This window comes from Falco cherrug, chromosome 1, assembly GCF_023634085.1.
Source record: "Falco cherrug isolate bFalChe1 chromosome 1, bFalChe1.pri, whole genome shotgun sequence".
NCBI classification, from domain to species: Eukaryota; Metazoa; Chordata; class Aves; order Falconiformes; family Falconidae; genus Falco; species Falco cherrug.
In genome coordinates, this window is record NC_073697.1 from 85363779 (window position 1) to 85380900 (window position 17122).

General features: G+C 48.5%; 1 protein-coding gene across 6 annotated transcripts in view; it reads left to right on the top strand.

Annotated features, from left to right (window-relative positions):
• The first annotated feature begins 2672 nt into the window (after positions 1 to 2672).
• The window catches only part of ULK1 (unc-51 like autophagy activating kinase 1), an 81946-nt gene continuing 67496 nt past the window's right edge, over positions 2673 to 17122 (top strand). For 4 of the 6 annotated variants that reach the window (XM_055702719.1, XM_055702743.1, XM_055702737.1 and 1 more), the window contains exons 1-4: positions 2673 to 3144; positions 3278 to 3475; positions 4204 to 4296; positions 4386 to 4427. In XM_055702719.1, coding sequence (XP_055558694.1) covers positions 3091 to 3144; positions 3278 to 3475; positions 4204 to 4296; positions 4386 to 4427 — 387 coding nt within the window. In that variant the 5' untranslated portion in view covers positions 2673 to 3090. Of the gene's footprint in view, positions 3145 to 3277; positions 3476 to 4203; positions 4297 to 4385; positions 4428 to 17122 lie in introns of those variants that run through there. The other 2 variants (XM_055702750.1, XM_055702758.1) reach the window with 2 other exon arrangements.

Sequence of the window (17122 nt, forward strand, 5' to 3'; positions counted from 1 at the left end):
AGAAGTGGTGTCAGAGATAATTATATCGGATCCCAGCAGCCCAGAGGTAAGGATGGCACTCTTGGATTCCGGTGAGTAGAAACAGCCATATTTATGACTACTGATTAAAACATTGTATTGGAAAAGAGCATCATTTGAATTAGCAGGGTATCAGTTGTCTGTTGCTTTCCTTCACATGTTGAATTGGAAAAAAAGAATAAAGTTGCATTAAATTAAAAAAGGAGTTTCAAGAATATATTTGAAGGCTTCCTGCAGTTGGGTGTATGCTTCTGGTTTTCTCCACCCATTGTAAATCACAGCAGTAGATCTTCCCCCACTCATGTTTTGCATTAGTAAATTGAACTATATATTCTGTCCCCTCAAAGATTAATGCCTCCATCTGAGGAAGTAGTTGAATACGTGCTAGTATCATTAGCAAATGGGAGACTGTGGGAGGAGAACAGAATTTGCATGTGTTGGATGTTGGCCTAAACATGCTCTCACTGAGTTCTGGACATCAGAGAAGAATTGATAAAGCATAAGCATTCAATCAGTAAGCCACAGGAAAGAAAAAAAAAAAACAAACCCAAAAACCTGAGGAATCCTACTTTTAATTAAAAAGCTTTTCAGCCCTCTCAGTTCCAAAACAAATGTTTTGCTAATACCGTCTGTCTGCAGAGTGCACTCCAAATATCTCAAAACTATGTTTGCTGTCAAGTGGCATTGCATTTTGTTAGTTACCTTGGGTAAGGTTTTATAACTCTGTAGAAGTTTAAAATCTTTTCACTAGCCTGTTTTTAGAAAACACATTTGAGAGACGTTTAACTACTAGAAATGTTAAAATGTTAGTTCAGAGAAAGTGTTGTGGCTCACATGTGCGCATGGCATCCAGTACAGCTTGGTCCTGATCCTTATAGGGACCGCCGAGTACCTTCACAATTCTTAATGCTACTTTGAGGTTCCCCATACTCACTAGAGTTACCCAGTGAGTCTGCTTAAAAACAAACCCAGTTTGCTTAGAATAAAAATAAAATGCTGGCAGAGAGGATGCTGACTTTGCCACCTGGCTCTGTATATAGCTGCATGCAGCAAGCTACCTTAGAACCTACATTTAATCAAAACCGATTTACGTTAATTGTTTTTATCACAACCAACAGCACATGAAGGAACAAATAAGTATACACAGTACAGAACAAAGAACCTTCATTACTGAGATATTTTGGCCGCTGATTGAACAGCATTTGTATCAGCCTCCTCCTTCGTCCGGCACTAAGACTGCGTGTCTCTGCTGCACTAGGAAAGTAAAGGCAGAAACACCTGTGGTCGCTCGAGATTTTACCGCAGCTCTTGCAAGAGTACGCTTGCTAACCATGGTGCCCTGGCTGTTCTCCAGTGAAGGGGGATACAAGATTTTGCCTGTCTAGAAATCATCTAAGAAGTTTCAAAACATTTCCTTCACTTCCTGCCTTAAACTTCTGCAACTGTTACCTTCTGCATTAGAGACAGTGGCTTTTAACAACTGGTAAAACAAAGTCCCGTGTCTGTCAATTGCCAAGTAGCTTGATTTTTTTGCAAGCCTGATGATGTTTGCCATTTTTACTGGTTTCTGTGTTAATTTTTAAATTAACCCCTTCTGATCATTGACAAAAACCTGAAATTGTAGACTGTGTGGATGGCACAGGCCTCTAAGTGAGAAAGAAAACTAGTTAAGTATATTGTATTTTTTAAAAAAAGTAATTTTACAATTCACTTCTGCTGAAATCACAGAGGTACTCTAGTCTTGTTTTGGTTTAAAGGCTGCTTCCTGTTGACCCTTGTCGCGTCTACAGCTGGCAGCAAGCACTCCATTGCTGCGGGAATCCGAGGTGCAGTCACTGCCGGGCAGGCGCCACGGGCTGCCACGCTCGCACCGGGGTGCGATGCACGGGGTGTCTGGCGACCGAGGGCAGCAGGCCACAGGCCACACGCTGCCCTTCTGCGGGCGGCTGGGCCTGGCCCCAGCGGTGCTGCTTGTTCCTACTGTTTGCTGGGAACAGCGGTAACTGGGGACGCCCCGCGCCGCCGGTGCAGGCGGGCCCCGCCGGCCGTGACACGGTAACCCGGGCCGGGGCCGGGCTGCACCGGGCGCGGGGTCCCGCCGCCTCAGGGGCGCGGGCGGGCCTCGACGCCGGCGCGGCTGGCGGGAGCGGACGGCGCTGCCCACCGAGGGGCGGCCTCGCGCCCGGGGGTCACCGGGGAGCGCGAGGCCCGGCCCGGGAAGTGCCCCCCGTCGCAGCACGGCCCTGCGTGGGGCGCCGGGGCAGGTGCTGGGGCGGCTCCCCGGAGGGGGCTCGGCGGAGGCGGTCTCGCTCCAGGCCTGGGCCGCTCCCCTCCGAGGGCGGCGGAGGAGGCGGGCCGCTCTGAGGGGGACGGGGGTGCTGCGGCGCGGGAGCGGGTCACCCGCGGCCCCTCAGGTCCCGCCCGGGCCCCGCCACGGCTCCTGTGGCGAATTTTTTACAGTCCGCCTGAACGGGCGCGTTTCCTTATCTGTGGAAACGCTCCTGGCAGGCTCGGGCGGGGGCGGCCGGACCCCTGCCTCCCCGCCACGCGCCGCTGACTCAGGGCCGGCGCCGGGCGGCGCCTTTAAATCGGTCGGGGCGGCCCCTGCGCCTCAGGTGGCCGCCGCCGCGCCCGCCTCCCCCGCTGCCGCGCACCGCGCCTGCGCCGGGCCGGCATTGCGCTCCGGGCCGGCACCGTACGGCACTCCGTTCCGCTCCCGGCCGCGCCGCGCAGCTTTCTCTGGGCCCCAGCGGGTGCCGGGTCCGGCCGGCGGAGCGAAGCCCGGGCGTGCGGCGGGACCCGAGGGGCAGCCCCGGCCCCGCTGTGTGCGAGCGGTCGGGGGGCGCGGGCGGCCTTTAAGGTGGACGCGCGCTTAAGGTGGAGCGCTCCGTAAGGTGGCTCGCGCTTAAGGTGGACTCTCCGCCAAGCCGCGCCTGCGAGGCGGGGAGGGCCGGGGCTCGTCATGGGGAGCCCCGCCTGAAGCGGCCGCCGGAGCAGCCGCGCCGGCCCGGCCCGAGGAAGAGATGGGGGAGGCCCGCTGCTGAGGAGTCAACTTCTGCCCGGCCCCTGACCATGAGCAGCTGCCGGCCGCCCTGCGGGAGGAGGCGGCCCATGGACGAGGGCGAGGTGGGCGAGCGGAGCCCGGCGCTGGGCTGCGGGGCCGCCCCCGCCAGCGGGTCCCCGGCTCCCGGCCGCGCCGCGGTGGGGTGGGGGGCGCCCGGTGGCGTTTGGATTGGGAGAGGTTTAATTTTCTTTAAAGGCTGCTTCTTCATCACCGCCATCCTCCTCCTCCCCGTGCCTTTGCAGCTCTGAAGCCGTCCCGGCCGCAGGCTCCCCGCCGGCCGTGGGGACCCCCCGGCGCAGCGTCATGGAGACTGTGGGAAAGTTTGAGTTCAGCAGGAAGGACCTGATCGGGCACGGAGCCTTCGCCGTCGTCTTCAAAGGCCGGCACAAAGAGGTGAAGGATTTTTTTTTTTGTTAACGTATTGCTTCGGGCCGAGCTGGGCACCCCGTCCCGGTCACCCTGTCCCCGCTGACTGTTCTTAGCCAGGGCATTAGCCCTGGGGCTCTGGGCAGCCCTGGGGGTGGCCGGCATATTTATTATTTTTTTTATTATTTTTTTTATTATTATTGATGATTGTTATTTTTGGCGCCCCCCCGGGGGGGAGCAGACCGGCGGGTTCACCTTGCTGCGGGCTGGCCCCTGTCCGTGGGGGTGCAGCCCACCCCCCACCTCCCCGGCTCTTGCTTTGGCGATTGTTGGTATTTTTGTGTGTCCGTGAAGTTTTTGTCCTTCTTTACTTAATTCTTCCAGGAGGAGGGGAAATCGGTTACTGATAAATAAAAGGAAACCGACCCGGCAGTGGATTTCCCATCATTAGGGCTTGGGATAAGCCATGGGCACCCACAGTGCGTTTATTTCTAGTGGTTAAATAAGAGGATAATCATCATATAAAGTAGGGACAAAACCCCCGAACCTTAGGCTTTTCTCCTTGGGCTGACTGGCATAGTTCGGGAAAGGGCAAGTCTCGGCAAGTGAGGGGTAGGCATTAGGGTATAACGTGAGCAGCCTTTACCGGTGCTGCGAGATAGTAGTGTTTGTAATCTGTTAAGAGGCTACTTACCCTAATGTAAATTAATGGTGAAATTTACATTTATTTTTGAATTACATATGCACTCTTTCAGAAACCTGAGCTGGAAGTAGCTGTGAAATGCATTAACAAGAAAAACCTCGCAAAATCTCAAACTCTGCTGGGCAAGGAAATAAAAATACTAAAGGTAAAGGCAGACTGACTTGTTTTCTACAGTCTTTGTTCTGTAGGTCCTTTGTTGCTCCTAGCTTATGGCCTTTGTTTTACTTTTTCTAGGAATTGAAACATGAAAACATCGTTGCCTTGTATGACTTCCAGGTAAATACATTCAATTATGGCAAAGCATTCTGGATTTGGGAGAGGTTGGATGGAGTTTGTGGAATTTCAGTTCTTAACAGATGTTCTGAAATCGAATGTGTATTTGGGGGGGCGAAGTCTTTTGGTAAATTAGGGAAAGATAAACAAACACGGTCAAGCAGATCCCATATTTTTGTCTGGACCACAGAACTCTGATGCAGTTGGGAGCTCCTGTTATGTAGTGAAATGCAGCATGTGGTGAATGTGTCCGTGTTGGAAGCTTATAAGTTCTCAAAAACTTAGAAATAAAATTACAGTAGTTATTCTTGGCATGCTTACCTTTTATTTTTTTTTTCTTTGGTCTGGGTATACTTCCTAAGAAAATTTCTTTTTCCTAGGCAATGTAAAAATAGCGTGAGCATGACTTTGTAACATATGATTGTCTTCAGTTCCAGAGGATTTTAATTTGCATTTTTCTGTTGTCCTTGTGGCAATCACTAAGTGTTAAAAATTGCAGCAGACGTTTTTAGATTACTGTGGTTTCCCGCAGTTGCTTTTTCCTTCAAAGTCAGCTCTGAAGATCTAATCTAAGGGGCCAAAACTGATCCACTCTGAAACCCAAGCTATCCAATTTTTAATTTTTTTTCCCCCTTTGATTTTTGGTTAACAAAATCCTGTCGGGTCATGGGGCGAGTTTTCTTTGACATTGCTGATGCTTTTTTAAAAAAAACAACCAACGGTGCAGGACCTGAAAGCCTAAAATGGAACTCCTCGGTGGCGGGCTGGAGGGGCTGAGCGGCACGGTACAGCCTGTGCCGCCCCGAGGTGCGATGTTTGATGTTTGCGATGGCCCCGCGGGTGGCCCTGGGGTGGCTTATCTGGAGCCGCCTGCCCGGTCCCTGCCATCACGTGTCCGCAGGCCGCCGTGTTTGTTGACATTCCTCCTTCTCCCGTGGATTGGCTCCGGTGGCCTTCGCGTCACCCCAGACACGAGTGCCAGCCGCCGGCGCGGCCTTGTGCAATGCCTCCTGGGTGCTGTAGTCTGCCCCTGTCCCCACGGCCCCCTGCCCGTGTCCCCCCAGGCCCCCTCCGCTGCAGCAGGGGGTACGGCGGGGTGCCGCAGGGGGCCTTGGAGAGAATGCGATGCCTGGCGCGGCTTTGGCCAGAGGCGGCCGTGGGGGATTCCGGGCTGCCCGGGGAGGGCGGCTGGGGGCGGGATTGCTTCCCGGGAATGACCTCAGGGCGAGAGCCCAGCGAGCCGCCCCGGCCGGCCGGGCAGGGCAGCCCGTCAGGTCAGCGTGGCAGAGCAGCTCGAGGGGCAGGGGCTGCCAGGCACAGGCCGCCTGGGGCATTCGATCTCGTGTTTATTCATTTCTGTCCCTTCTGAGTTTACTTCATAACTTTTCAGTTGATGAGGGAGTGAGTGGCTGCTCCTGTGTTTCCTCTGTAGTTTGCATTTGTACGAAGCATCATGCTGCTGTGTTTGCTTATTGCAGATCTTTCAAAACCTTTGTGTTCTTATTCTCACCCTGCTTTAAATAACTGCCAGGTAGGAAGCAGCTCAAAGACGCTTCATGCGAAAGGAGCGATTTCGTTGCTGTTACAGCTGCAGCAATGCGTTTTTCTCCTTGAGTGACGGCAAATGAGCTTTAGTTAAATTCTGTGTGTAGCAGTTGTAGCCTGGTGAGCTATTACCAAGAAGCTGTGTGAGGTACCAAAAATAGGAACCTGAGAATCGTCCTGGGCTGGAGGCATGCCCGGGTATGTGCTTAGTTACCAGCTTTGTCAGAGTGTCCTTGTATGACCTGGGCAATTTGATTTCTTGGACAAAATGAGATGACTTAACTGGCACTGGATCTTACGTAGGGTACCAGGGGGCAGAGTCTGTTCTGGTGTAAGGTGATCGGTCACCAGACAGTCTGACACGGTCCACCCACACAGGTTCTGTGTGTAATGTGTCTTGAGTGTTGGCCTGGCTCTGTGTCTCCTTAGGAGTTGTGTGAGAATATATTATCCGCAAAGGTAAAAGTGCAGTTCCAGGGAACGCTTGTTTCTGCCCACCTTTCCTTACTTTGTGGAAAAGACTACTTACTACTCACCTTGTTCCTCTGATACAAGATAGGTGGCTTTGTTCATAGCTGCAGATATATTACCCTCAAAAATGGCATAGTTGCAGTTAATGGAGCCCTTACTTGTAGACTTCTGCTGAAGGGGTTTATTCTTGTATTGCAGCATTGCAGTACAAAAAGGAAAAAATATTTCCTGTGACTCTTAATGTTGCCCTGTAGCTTTGTCTATTGCATTTTGTGTCATTCCTTTCCTCTGCACCTCCTGTCAGCAGTAACTTTTAACTTCTACTCGTGTGTTCCTTGCACACAAGGAAATGGTTACCAAAACCACAGTGGCTGTAAGCAAGTGATTACACCCAATGATGCTTTCATTTGCATTTTCCTGGTTAAAAGCTAATGCTAACCAGGTCTCATACAAATCGATATTTTTTGATGTAATGCCATTTTTGCCCCAGACAGACACTTGCAGTGCTGGTATGTAACACTGACAGCAGCTCTCACCCTGGCATGCTTATTTTATTCTTCAGATCTGGGAAAATTGCTGTGTTCTTTCTTGTTTCATAGATCTTTGTGATATTGGTTCATAAATAATGACAAAATAAGAAGCTTCCTAGGAATAAATGATACTGGTAAATGTTTAATACATAAAAGTGCAATGTCTGGACTTTTATAGGTCCCCTCACTGGAGTCCTAAGAGCAGCATCATTACATGAGAATGGCTCACAAAATGAAATATGCATATTCCCATTATTATGTGCTCATGTATTAATCAAAGGTGCTGTGAATAGTCTAGGAGCCTAATGTGAGAACCCCTGCTCAAAAAGAGGATAAATCGTATTGCATTGCATTTCTAAAAGTGCTTTCTATTTAGTGAATGCATGGAGTTGTGGTGCGGATCTTTCCTAGGCACCGGGGGTGTTTAGCATAAAGTGAAAACCATGTTCCACCACACTCAGAGCCAGTTAACTGCTACTGAACAATCCCCAACTCCTCAGCTGGCTTGCAGAGGGGCTGGAGTCAGGGTCTCCAGACTGCAGCAGTCTAGAGAGACATCTGGGTACCAGAATTCTTTTCCCTCTGAAGACAGCCAAATGAGCTCTTGTTCTTGAAGGTGGAAATTAGTGACAACAAGGATACAAATGGTGGTTTCCGCCAGATGAGAACTTGGTCTGGAAATTAGGTTTCTTGAAAAACTGATTTCCAAAACTCTGAGCATCAGCTCAACTCTTCACACATGTTGATGCTGAAAGCGTTGCGGTGTGTGGTCTGGTGGATGGGACGGGCTTTCGTTTCTTTTGTGACTCAGGAGATGGAATCTGTGATCGGAGACCTCTTGGTTAGCTAAGGGGATTCAATAGTAGGGAGGTAACTCTTGAACATATCGGGTCTTGGGAGCGCTGCTCACTGGATGGCTTCTGTCAGCACTAGTAATAGGTAGAGTTTTAGATGTCACTGTGATCTTTGGGGCAGTGGGAGGTCCTGGGTATCTTTGCTTCCCTGTGCTGTGCCAGCTGCCCTGGGAAGGCTGCTTGAATACATGTCAATTGAAGATCTCGCATGTGGCTGCGCTGGTTCTAGGGCAGAAAATCTGCTGTGCTTGAACATAGATCATGCTTTGGGTGTTAGAAAATGTGTTCCTGCATGAAATAATAAGAACGTTATTTTACTGGCACATCTTCCCTAGTCGTGTGCTGTGATCTGAGCTTGCTTCTTAAAGCAGCCCAGCTATGACTGCGCTTTTGTGGGTATCGGGTGTTTTTGGGGATTTTTGTAGGGTTTTTTTTCCTAGTTTTCGCATGGATGGGATGGGCTGTTTGTAAAACATAGTTGTTAACATCATGCAGGGCACTGCACTGTGAAGTTTCTGGTTCAGCCTAGGTTATCTGAGGGCCTGATTTACATAATTTTGTGTCAAGTTGGCTTATTGTACTCACCAGCTCGGGATGAGCTGAGAGTAATACTTAACTCACTCATGGCACAGACTCACCAAAAATATTTCTGCTGGCGTGACTGTATCACCTGGAGCTCCTGGACAAAAAGAACACTGAGTCCTTGCAGTGCAGTTCTTGTGCACATGGATTAAGGCATGGGTGGCAGAACAAACACTTCTCAGCTTAATGGTCAGTCACCCCGGGCTGGTCTTGAGTGCCAAGTAAATAACAGCCTTGCTCTGTTGTTGCTGTATAGGAAGTCCTTGTGATCAATAGCACTGTGGCTGTTGGGCTGTGATGTGTTCTGCACCATCACCCTTTTCCGACATGGAGCCTTTAGCTGCTAGTGCACATCTTGTCTACGTGCCTCCAGAACCCCTGGAGCTCCGTGTATGGCAGTGTCCTTTGGCATGCCCTCCAGCACTGCTCGCTTCTGCTGCAGTGCCTCGCTGCTGCGTGTGATGCCAGATGAATCAGTGTTGCTGCAGCGTCACCTCCTTGCCTCGCCACCTTTTGTGCCACCTAATGCAGGATCTTCTGTTCCTCAGGCACTGGTGTTTGGGTGCCCTGTCTTGGGAGACAGGGCTCCACTGTGACACTTGGAATGACTAAGGAGGCACTCTGTGTCTGGGAGATCACACTCCTGAGATCAGGCTGCCTGCCTGGTTAAATCCTGTTTTAATTCCATCCCCGAGCGAAGCTGGCAAGTTGCCTGGTGAGTGGGTGTAAAGTGCTGGCTCCTCTGAACTGCCAAGCAATCCTCTCTCTGTTTGCTCTGTGGGCAAGAATGGGCTGTCTGCTGTCCTGCTCCATCAGCATCCTTGCATCTGTTGAAGGAAATCGCTCTGATACTGAAGACTGGATCTGGCTTAATTTAGAGCTAGAAGGGGAGGAGGACATAAAACCCAACCACCCTCTGACAGTAGTTTTGTAGGGTGAGGCTTGAGAGTTTAGTGCACCAAAATGGTTATGTTTATGGAGAGTAAAGAATTTTATAGTCTTGAACTTCTATGTAATGTTGGCTTCACTAGCTGGCAACCCTGCCACTGTGCAGGTCACAGAAACACCTAGCAAATGTTGACCACTAAATATAGACCTCAGAGGAGTCATGGGCTTTTTTTAGAGGGAGTTGTCTTGTTGCATTTCTGAAATTATGATCACTGTTGTACTCATCCTGTGTGTAAAGCACATACCTGTGTTCCTCTCATGTGATTAAGATGTCATGGAAGAGCTGGCGACGTGGAGGTTAATAGCCTCTAAAGCTCCTGTGGAAGGTAACATTACTCAGACTGTAATGACAGATTAAGGAATGTTTCCCAGGAGTAATCAGAAACTGGTAGGCTGTTGTGTTCACAGTTTGACAGCAGAGCTCTGTTAATGGCTGAGGTGCTATTGGTATTGCTGCTTTTGAAGTTCCATCAGTGTTTCCATTATAAAAATTTCCACTGTTTAAATCCTTGTGATGATTGAATTCTTTTGGTTGGAGTGAGCACAGCAAGGAGGTGGAGATTTAGAAGATTGTGGGGAAGAGGTACCTTCTAATCAGTGGCTGAGTGGGACTGAATTCGGATGGAGAACCATTGTTGGAATTTATTTCCAATACTTATAGGTCCAAACAAAAGCCCAATTAAAAGATTTAATTTTGTGGCTGGACTGCACTTGGCTGTAACCTGTAAAACTGCAGTAAAACTGTGTGCTTCAGAACCTCATGTTAATTTAGCTTGAGCATATGTAAAGAATTGGGAATACAGTTCACTTTCATGTGTCTCCCTTCTTCCTCTCCCTTTCCTGCACCCCCTACTTACCCACCTGTTGATACCAGCTGAAGAGCCTTTGCACAACAGGCAGGCTAGCAAGCAGCACCCAGAGGGGTGGTGGTGGCGGTAGGAATCCAAGCTGGGTGGCTCAGGTTTGCTTTGGGGAAGCTCTGAAGCTCGGGTCCTCTGGAGCAGACATGTGTCTTCGTGAGGCAGATTGCCTTCATCGAGTGGCATGTGGAGACAGACAGTGGGAAACGAGAAGCTAAGCACAGGGGTGGTGGTCTTTGATCTGCAAAGTCGAGGAGAGGTTTTTGGTTTTGTTTTCAGAATAAGTATGTACTTTTTTTGCTTGTTGTTTTCTGTTAGTTGGGTGGGGTTTGGGGTTGTTTGGGGGGGGGTGTGTGTTTTGTTTTGGGGTTTTTTTGTGGTTTTTTTGCTGTTACTCATGTTCATGTAGCAATAGTAAATGGCAAACTTGATGGAAAGTGACTGAGTGATGTGGTCTTCCAAGGCAATGTTTCTCAGGCACAGACCCAAATGTACTTTGCCTAAGAGAAGCCATCTTAATTGTCTTCAGATGTTCTTGTTTCTCTCTGAAAATTTTGTTATTAAATGTCCACCGCAGAATCCAGGGAAGCCAACAGATAGCTTTAGAACCTCTTTTGTGCTTAGTGTATAGCAAAGAGGCGCTTTAACTGAGCGATGTCTCCCACTTTACGATGTGTAGGCCTTAAATACCACCATAAACATAAAGAGATGCTCTCAAAATGCAAAGTGAGGATCTCGCAGCTGTATGCATTTGTTTATTAAGTAAGGTTGTTTAAAGGGGGGGCTGATAGAAATGAATCAAATTCTGCATCACTGGTTGCTTAGGGCAATAACATTCTGTCTGGCTGCAGGAGCACCTGGCTCATCTCCTAGCATCAGAATAACGGGAGGAATTAGGTCAGCTGAGCTGGCATACTAGAGACCAACCAGACAGTGTGGTTCCAATGGGGCGAATGAAAGATGCAGCTTTGTAAGACGTTAGGGATCCTATTTAGCAAAGCATCTTACGTTTCCAAGAAGGGAAGGCCTCCCAGCTGGCTTGGTATGTGCCGGTGGCACAGTGTGGGAGCTGCTGCGGCACTGGGAAGCCTGGCGATAGCTGGGCAGGGGGAGGTGGTGTCGGTCAGGGCTGAGCTGCAGCCCCGCAGGCTGCCGGGGGTCTTGGAGCACACAGGCTATGTGTGTGTGCTGTTTAATGTCACTGCACACGGCTGGGCAGTCAGGCCACTTTCTCTCTGGAGGTTTCTTCATTTATGTTTGACTGATATTTTTTTCATTTAGTTGGCAATTGCAGCCAGCATGTTAAATATGTTAAAGCATACTTGGTGCTCTTCATATTTTTTAAACACTGTAGATTCAAGCCCATGTTACTGCAGCTTCCAGTAACTGGATTTTATTCCCTCTTAAATTAAGACTGGTTTTATTGGAAAGAAAACCCATCCTTTTTTCTTTAAACTCCTTTTTATAACACCTTTGTGCTGTGTGTTTGCTTTCTTAAATCTGGTAAATGAAGTATGAGATGAGTGGATGAGGAAGAAGACTTGCAAAGGCCAGTCAGTCATGCAGCTGGCACAGAAAAGCCGGTGGAGGTCGGGCCTTTTAATTTCCAGGGTTGCTTAAAAAGAAAAAATCTCTGGCAGGGTAGCAGGTTGTGTTTGGGATACAGTATTAAAAAAAAAAAAAAAAAAAAACAAACAAAAAAACCCCCAACCCCAAGCCATTCCCAGCTTTATTGGTAGAACTACATTAACTGGTTCTAAAATCGAACTTCTGGACTGAGTAGTTTTGCTTGTATTTGCACGCATCTCAGTCTGTGTGTAATTAAAACTGAAATGTTCGCTCTTGTAGCCTGCCGTGTTGTCAGCCATAGCACTCCCCCCACTGCTCCTGCTCTTTGGGCAGGCTCATAAAATGCAGCGTTATGGTATGCAAGGGTTTCATTCCAGTACATGTGACTGAGCTTAAGGTAATGGGGAATTCAACCTTAAATGTTGATTTTTATAATATGACTGTGATACAGAAAGGAAATGAGGAATAAATACAGAAAAGTAGATCAGATCTGGAATATTTTTTCGTTGTTTTTAGAATTATGAAGTTTCTTCTCTTAATAGCATTAACATAATGCATTGCCATTTGCAGGAAGGAGCTTGCTTTTGTTAAGCTTCTAGGTCTTATTCTGCCTGTTGACAAAGAGGTACCTACTTCTTTCCATTCCACGTCAAGAAGTCCAGTCTTTTCAGGAAAACTGCCACTTTTTCCCTGCGCAGTCTCTTACCATTGCTGGGCTGCTGCGCTGGGGCAGTGTTGCCTCCCTGGAGGCACGGGCTGCTGCAGGTGAACCTGGCTGCACTAAGAGGTGATGGCTCATCAGTGTCCCAGGAGCAGGAGCCTTCAGTTTGCTCCGATGCGTGTTTTGGTCTCGCCTTGTAGCTCTGTGACCTGTGAAACCCGCTGCTTTGTCTCTATACTCTTATTATGGCATTAATCCCATATTTTGGTTTCTGTGGTTAGGTTCAGGTGCAGCACTCGGCTCTGACTTGCTGTAGAGTGTTGCTCTGCAGGGGCCCAGTCTGCCCCCAAAGGAAGGTCATGTTTTCTTGTTAGAGCTCTCTGCAGGCACTGTAGCCATCAGTCACCCAGCAGGCGAGTTGAGTCTCGTGGTTTGACTGAGGCCTGCAGTGAGCTCGTGTGAAAGCGAGAGCCGGTGGCCCAGTCCGTGGGGCTGACGGGCACTGCAGCTGCCCCCGCTTGCAGATGGAGGTGGAGGAGAGAGGGGGGGCTGGTTTGAAGGAGGCTGCAGAAAGCTCAAGCCCAGTGGAAAGGATGGTGAAGTTTCTCCAGGTCGGTCGGATATTGGGCTGTCTTACCAGCTGTCCTGCCGTTTGGCTGAGGTGGTATTAGCTGCCTGGCAAAAGAGTAGCTCCACAGACATGGCGTTGTCTTGTTTGTTTTTTTGATGTCATGCAGTCAGACTTCAGGACCGTTGCCAGGGGAATGGGAAATACTTTCCCTCCCTTCCTGAAGCCTGGGTAGATCCAGAGGATAGCTTTCCTGCTGTTTTTAATCTGCCCTGAAGTACAACCTGTCCTGAAACAAGTCATCTGTTTTATAAGTAGAGAATACCATACTGCCTGGAGTGGGGTAACACTGGCCCTTGGTATTATTATTCTTCTGGTCCTACAGAAATCTGCCTGCTGCAAGGCTGGCCATAAACCACGTCTATGCTGCGGGGCTCCCTTCTGCTTGTGCCGTGCCTCTGCTGGTGCTCTGCATCCTGGAGCAAGCTGACAGGTCTGTAGGAAGCAGAATGCAGTCAAGAGCCAATACAGTTGGCTGTGGGCCTCTCTGGGTCTTGCTGCTTATGCTTATTCCCTGGGATATACATGAAGAAATTAGAAGCCCTCATTGTTTTGGGAAGTCAAAGATCTGCTGACCATAGTAATAACCCTTTCCAGTCAGTAGCAGTAGGTTTTATTGCTGGACATGGATGTGCTAGAGTGGGCAAAGATTGAGTAGACTATTGGATGATGGTATTTGTTGCTTGCATATCATCTTCTGGACAATGCTTATATGTGACTGACCAAGATTTATTGCTTCCAGTGTAGCCCATAGACAAGAGGAAAGTGGCTGCCTGTTCCTTATAGCATGCTAACTCTCTTGCTGTAGGATCTCCTTGGCTGCATGACTTGAATCCCAAAAGTCTGCCCTGAAATGTGCTTTTGTCTGATTGTGAAGCTGTGCCTCTGTTTGAGAAGTGTTTTGTGGTATTGTTTGACTGTGCAGAGAGGAGATTATGCTGCAGTGGATGAGTTGGGGTTTTTTTGGCTTGTTTTTTGGGGTTTTTTGTCATCTTTTCTTCCTTCATGAGTTTGTTGTCTCTTGAATTGGAAACCTGCTTGAAATGTTCCCAAGTTCCTTATTGGTAAGGTTCAGGAGGAGTGAAGGGAAGGACCAGGGCCAGAGAACTAAGAAGTGCAGTAGGCTCTGAGACATGCTTTTCTTCCTGCTTGAGGTCAAAAGGCGAGTGAATATTTTTTTAGCTATTTGCTTTAGATCTATTTTCCAAAGGGTGAGCACTGGTAGGTGCTCCTACAATTCAGATTAATGTTACTATTGTCTTTTATCTTGCTTCCGTTCAAATAGTTGCGTCAAGAAGTAATCCCTGCATAGCATGATGGTTTTCCTTTCCCTCTTTAGAGGTTAGCCTGCTCAAGCCAAACTGTTAGCCAGAGTGAAACAATACTAAGAGACTTTGCTACGTAGAAAGTTTCTTTTCTCTCTTGAGAACAGCAGGTTCTGTTTCCCGAGCCCAGCCATCATGGGAGCCCCTGCCTTGGCTAGAGGCTTTCCAGGTGCCACTGGCCTAGGAATTGGTTTCTGTAGAGCAAAATTGTATTCATTACAGCCCATGTTTGTCACACCAGTGCCACTGTCAGAAGAGCAATGGCAAGAGACCACAGGTAAAAAGGGCACTGGCTCCAGGAGATCCTACAGACAAAACAGGAGGATGTGGTGTGCTGTGGTTCTGCTGCGGTGACTGGGGGAGGTAGCAGTAAAAAAACTTAACAAACCCAAAAAAGCAGAGCAGAAAAGCTTAGCTTTCAATTGACGTCACATTTATCTTCCACTGTCAGACTCCCAGCTTTTTGTGCTTCTTTTGTGTTGGTAGGAACTGATGAGTCCTAGCCCCATTTAGAGAGATCTGTGTGCAGCGGTTATCTTTGCTTGGCAGCTGCAACGGGCGCTGTTGGAGAGGCAGTATTGAGCAGCACATGTCAGATGCCCTCTGAGAGGCACAAAACAAGAACCTTTGCCATCATAGAGAGGCCAGCAAGCAGGTAGTGGTACACTGCTCTTCAGGAGGACAACAAAACCAGTTCTGAGGACTTGGATCCATACAGCTCCTCTCCTATAGGCAGTAGGAACCTTGTCAGCCATACGGTGCTCAGCACATGGGTGTTCCAGTGAGGCTACATTCATCTTTGAAGTGTTCCTCCTGCATCCCCCAGCCTTCATAGAAAAGAGGACTGGTGTGGGGTGGAAGCCATCCTTTGCTGGTTCTACCCCAGTGTCTATTACAGCACTGCTCCCACACAGACTGATGAGAACACTGCACTGCTGGGGGAGTTTTGAAGTGTTGTGTAATTAAACTTCAACTCTTTTCCCTTCCTGAACAGCTTTCTAAACTCTGTGGCAGGCTAGGTGCTGGGGTAGAGTGCAGAGGAGGATTTCTTTTAAGGAAGTTTCCTCTCGCAGGCTTTTTAAGCTGTGGTAGGAGGATGACTAACTGTGGGTACACCCAGACATTTCCCTTTGGACACACCTAAACACACACTTTCCAAGAAGAGGATCATGCCACCTTCCAGTATGGGTGGAGAGAAAATTTAAAGGGAGACAGGACTGCTGGGTCTTGATGTCTGAGACGCCAGCCCTCCTAATGTCCCAGTGAGAAGTTTTAACATTGCACTGTCCTGGGGTGATTTATGGTGTACTGCTAAATGAAGTTTCTTCATTTCTTTGTCCTTCGTCATCAGATGTGTGTTATTTGTAGAGGCTATTGCCTATTTTTATACTCAATTAAATTGTAACTTCATCACTGGGGCCTCTGCTGCAAGAACTACAAGTCAGGCAGTGGTCCAGACTGATTAATTATCAGCTTAATGTCTTTGGCAGAGGCTTTTTGCTGCTATTGTGGAGTATGGTCAGGGTACTGCTGCACTTTATGATGAGGGGTAAAGTTAGAGGGTTGCCTCTGTGCTGTTCTCTTGGTCGAGCTTGTTTGGTGACAGGATTAGCCTCAGCTGCAAGGGCTGGCACATGTGAGTAAGAGGTCCAGAGTCAGTCATCTGTAGCACTACTTGGACATAAGCCTCTGCAGAAATGCAACAAACTGTAATATTATTCTTGTTACTGATGTGGAAATGAGTGGTTTGGGTATTTTGTTTCTGTTCAGAGAAACTGGTAGCCTGCAAAATTTGGCTTGCAGTGCTTTTTTTTTTTTTTCCCCCATTGTTTTGTTAATGAACAAGTCATAAATAGTGTGGAAGGACACAGATGGAAAAGAAATAGTTTCTGTTGCTGAATGAGCTTGAGAGCAGTCCATCTGCCCGACTGAGAAACCAGAGGTCTCTTCAGACAGTTGTGTCCCTTGTAAGCCCAGTGAGCTCCTGGCTCTTTCCAAACAAGAGTTTGTTGCTGGAGCCCTTCCTGAAGTAAATGTTTAGTTTTATTGGCAAAATTCCTACAAATCTCTTTCTGGTAAGTGGGTCTTGAAATGCTGAAGTTGCAAACATGGAAGTTGTCATCCCTGCTACAGGCATTTGTGATCTGAAAATACACTTGCTAAATGTTCCTTTGCTGTGTTGGGGGTGCACACAGCAGGGCAGAGCGCTTCTGAGGAAGGCTTGTGTGCTGGGGGGGTGCTTTGCCAGTGGATGGGTGGGGGAGCCACCTCCTCCTCGGCGGGTAGCTGTCAGGCCTTGCCCTCTTATCTCTTCACCCGGTGGTGGTGGCATAAAGCCACAAACCACTAAGGTCACTGTTGCTGGGGGAGTGAAGCACGGCATCCCCCCCCGGCCTGTGTAGGTCCTTGTTTAACCCTGGTGGCCGTGCACGTGGGCTGCTAAAAATCGGTGACTTCCCTGACAATGTTTGTTTGCAGAGTCTTTAAATAACATACAGTGGAAAAACAACCAAACTGTATGGTGTACATTAGCTATTGGCTAATAGCTTGTTACAAGTATCTTAATGTAGTTTGTGTAAGCTAAACTTCCTCTGCATTTTCTGTATAGGTAATAATATAGCAAGTAAGCTTCCCCAAACCCTGCTGGCGTTATACATATTTATTTGTAGAGTTCCTAAGCTGCAACGATCACAGTGTGTTTAGACAGGAGGTGTCTATGAAGAAC